A 2733-nucleotide genomic window follows, 5' to 3' on the forward strand; every position below is an offset into this window, starting at 1 on the left:
AACGCCACTTTATTTCAAATACGCACTTTTGCAGTGACCCCATCGCACCCAACAAAAACATTATTTATAGAACAATAGAATATTGTACCACACTTGCACTGCCTTGACCCTATTTCTAAAAATAGAAGGCTTCTGATGTAGAACTCTCATAATGCTACCTTTTAAAAAGCCACTTTATTTCAAATACGCACTTTTAAAGTGACCCCATTGAACCCAACAAAAACGCGGACGTTCCCGCCCAAAATTTGAAAAAATGCCAGTCATCCTTTGAGAAAATGCCAGTCATCCACTCAGCACAATAGGTGCACTTCTTTTGTTCAAAAATCCATTATTCGCTCCACTGAACCGGAAAAATCCATTATCCGCTCCACTGAACCGGAAAAACCAATTATACGCTCCACTGAACCAGAAAGACAATAGGTGCATATCCATTGTATTGGAGGCGACTCCATTGTATTTCCATTGTTGTCCCCACTACGTACAAAATATACTACTAATACTCTCTCTCTCTCTCTCTCTCTCTCTCTCTCTCTCTCTCTCTCTCTCTCTCTCTCTCTCTCTCTCTCTCTCTCTCTCTCTCTCTCTCTCTCTCTCTCTCTCAATATGACCACAACTTACACATCTTTAAGCAAACAGGGGCGGGACGTAGCCTTTCCTTTATATTCTTTTTTAAATATGTCTTTGTATTAACGAAAGATATTCCTATTAAACAATAACTTGTGTCATAACATAAATTAGTTTCCTAAATTCGAATTGTCACACTTCCTTCTTTCATCTTGAGGAATCAGACTCTTAGTAAATGCAACATAACTGATATGAGGTACGTCGTACCAAGAAATGATTTCTTTGAATAATTTAAGATTTGTATGTAATATATTTGTATCCCGGTACGGGCTCTTAATGGGTTATCAGGGGGATTTGGGCTAGACGACTATTCCTATTTCCCTAACCACTAACAATTAACCCACTATCCAGACGGATAGCTCAGATAGCCGAGGTCTTTGTCCAAGACAGACTTGCATGAACGTCCATTGGTGTAAGCACTTGATTGATTTAATTTTTGTGTTTTTATTTCAGCACCACTCGGCTGGAGTGCAGTCATTCCCACCTGTTCGTAAAGTTCCAAAGATTCAGATCGGTAGTTTGTCTCGATGACGTTTGAAGCCACCAATCATTTTGATATTGCACTGCGTACGGACATGCTGGTTACCCCCACAGCAAATGCATCCAAATGTCTTTACTGTGTCACTTTGTCGCCGTATCGTATTTCTTAAATCAGTCTTTATACTGTCGACTTGCCCAGTTCTGTTTCTGTTCAAACCTAATCCTAATTTTTCAGTCAATTCAGTGTATATTTAACACAGTTCGTATTAAATCGGCAGTATTCGGAATATTTTTATTATTTAAGCATATAGAACAGAAAATCCAATTACGTTTGGTGCATATATGACGCCGCACTCCGCATTGGTTTCACTACGCTGGCTTATCCAGGTCAAAACCAAAGCCAGTATTTTGAAAGTGGGACATTTTTGACGGGCTCGTACAGATCTCGGTTTTCATTGGCTTATCACAAGTATAGAATTCCCCAACAAGAGATCATGTGAGATTTCGCAATTTTTGAACACATTTAACTGTCTTGATTGAGGGGTATCTCATATCTCCAAAACATATTTATATCCATAGAGGTATGGTACAACGCCTTTCCAGGGGTCGGTGGGTGGGGGATTTGCCTTGAAATTTTGACAGTGGCCAGCTGTTGGCATACGCGTTACATGTAAGGGGGTGTTACTAATTACGTAATGCTCTAGGGGTAGAGGAAGAGGATACTGTGTTCGATTTACGTAACATTTTTCAAGACTATATGTTATTTTTATTCATTACTTAGACCTAAAAAGGTATTTTTTGGAAATGCGCGGTCAGTCTAAGATTGATCCCCATCGGCGGGCATATAAAATACCATGGTATGTGATATCCTGTCTGTGGGATGGTACATATAAACGATCCCTTGCTAAAAAAAACAAATGTAGCGGGTTTCCAAGGTGCGTGTGCAGGGATTTCAGCGGGGTTGGGGTTATAGACTGTGTTGAGCGAAGTTTATATGGGGCCATGCTCCCCCAGAAAAATACATTTCAATTTTTTTTAAGCTTGGGCAAGTAAGGGTTTCGACCTCCAATACCTTCTCCCTGTACATGCACCCGATTCCTCTCTAAGATTATATGTCAAAATTACCAAATGTTAGACATCCAACAGCAGATGGAAGGAAGGATAGGATATGTTTTATTTAATGACGCACTCAATACATTTTATTTACGGTTGTATGGGGTTGGATGATTATTAAATCAATATGCTTTATCTTTGATGTCGTTAAACACCCCCCCCCCCCCCCCCACACACACACACCTAACTTTACCCTTTCCAAACGAAATAATATTTATTTGAATTTGTCGATTTTAACACGTAAAATTAAGAAGTGAAAACGTATACAAACTAAACTTTGAAAATTCTACTAACACTTTATAAAATATCAATTCTGAAATAGGAAGGTACGACTGTCGATAATACATTGTCAAGATCAAACCGGTTTTAACTAAAGACTCTTGTACCATATCCTCAACCGAACGTTCTTCGTACAGCGCAAGATTTCTCTTTTAATTTTTTGAGACGAACCCTACAATTTGAAATCGGCAAACGCACGTGTTAACTGAAACTGACAACAGGCTGTCGTTTTTGCTT

At 39.1% G+C, this 2733-nt stretch overlaps 1 protein-coding gene across 1 annotated transcript in view; it reads left to right on the forward strand.

Moving 5' to 3' along the window:
• The window catches only part of LOC121380372 (A disintegrin and metalloproteinase with thrombospondin motifs 9-like), a 36553-nt gene extending 35099 nt beyond the window's left edge, over nt 1–1454 (forward strand). The window contains exon 5 of the mRNA XM_041509157.1: nt 1078–1454. Within this exon, the coding sequence (XP_041365091.1) occupies nt 1078–1155 (78 nt within the window). The 3' untranslated portion in view covers nt 1156–1454. The remainder of the gene's footprint in view (nt 1–1077) is intronic.
• The last annotated feature ends 1279 nt before the right edge of the window (nt 1455–2733 follow it).

The sequence above is a fragment of the Gigantopelta aegis genome, chromosome 9 (assembly GCF_016097555.1).
Source record: "Gigantopelta aegis isolate Gae_Host chromosome 9, Gae_host_genome, whole genome shotgun sequence".
Classification (NCBI taxonomy): domain Eukaryota; kingdom Metazoa; phylum Mollusca; class Gastropoda; order Neomphalida; family Peltospiridae; genus Gigantopelta; species Gigantopelta aegis.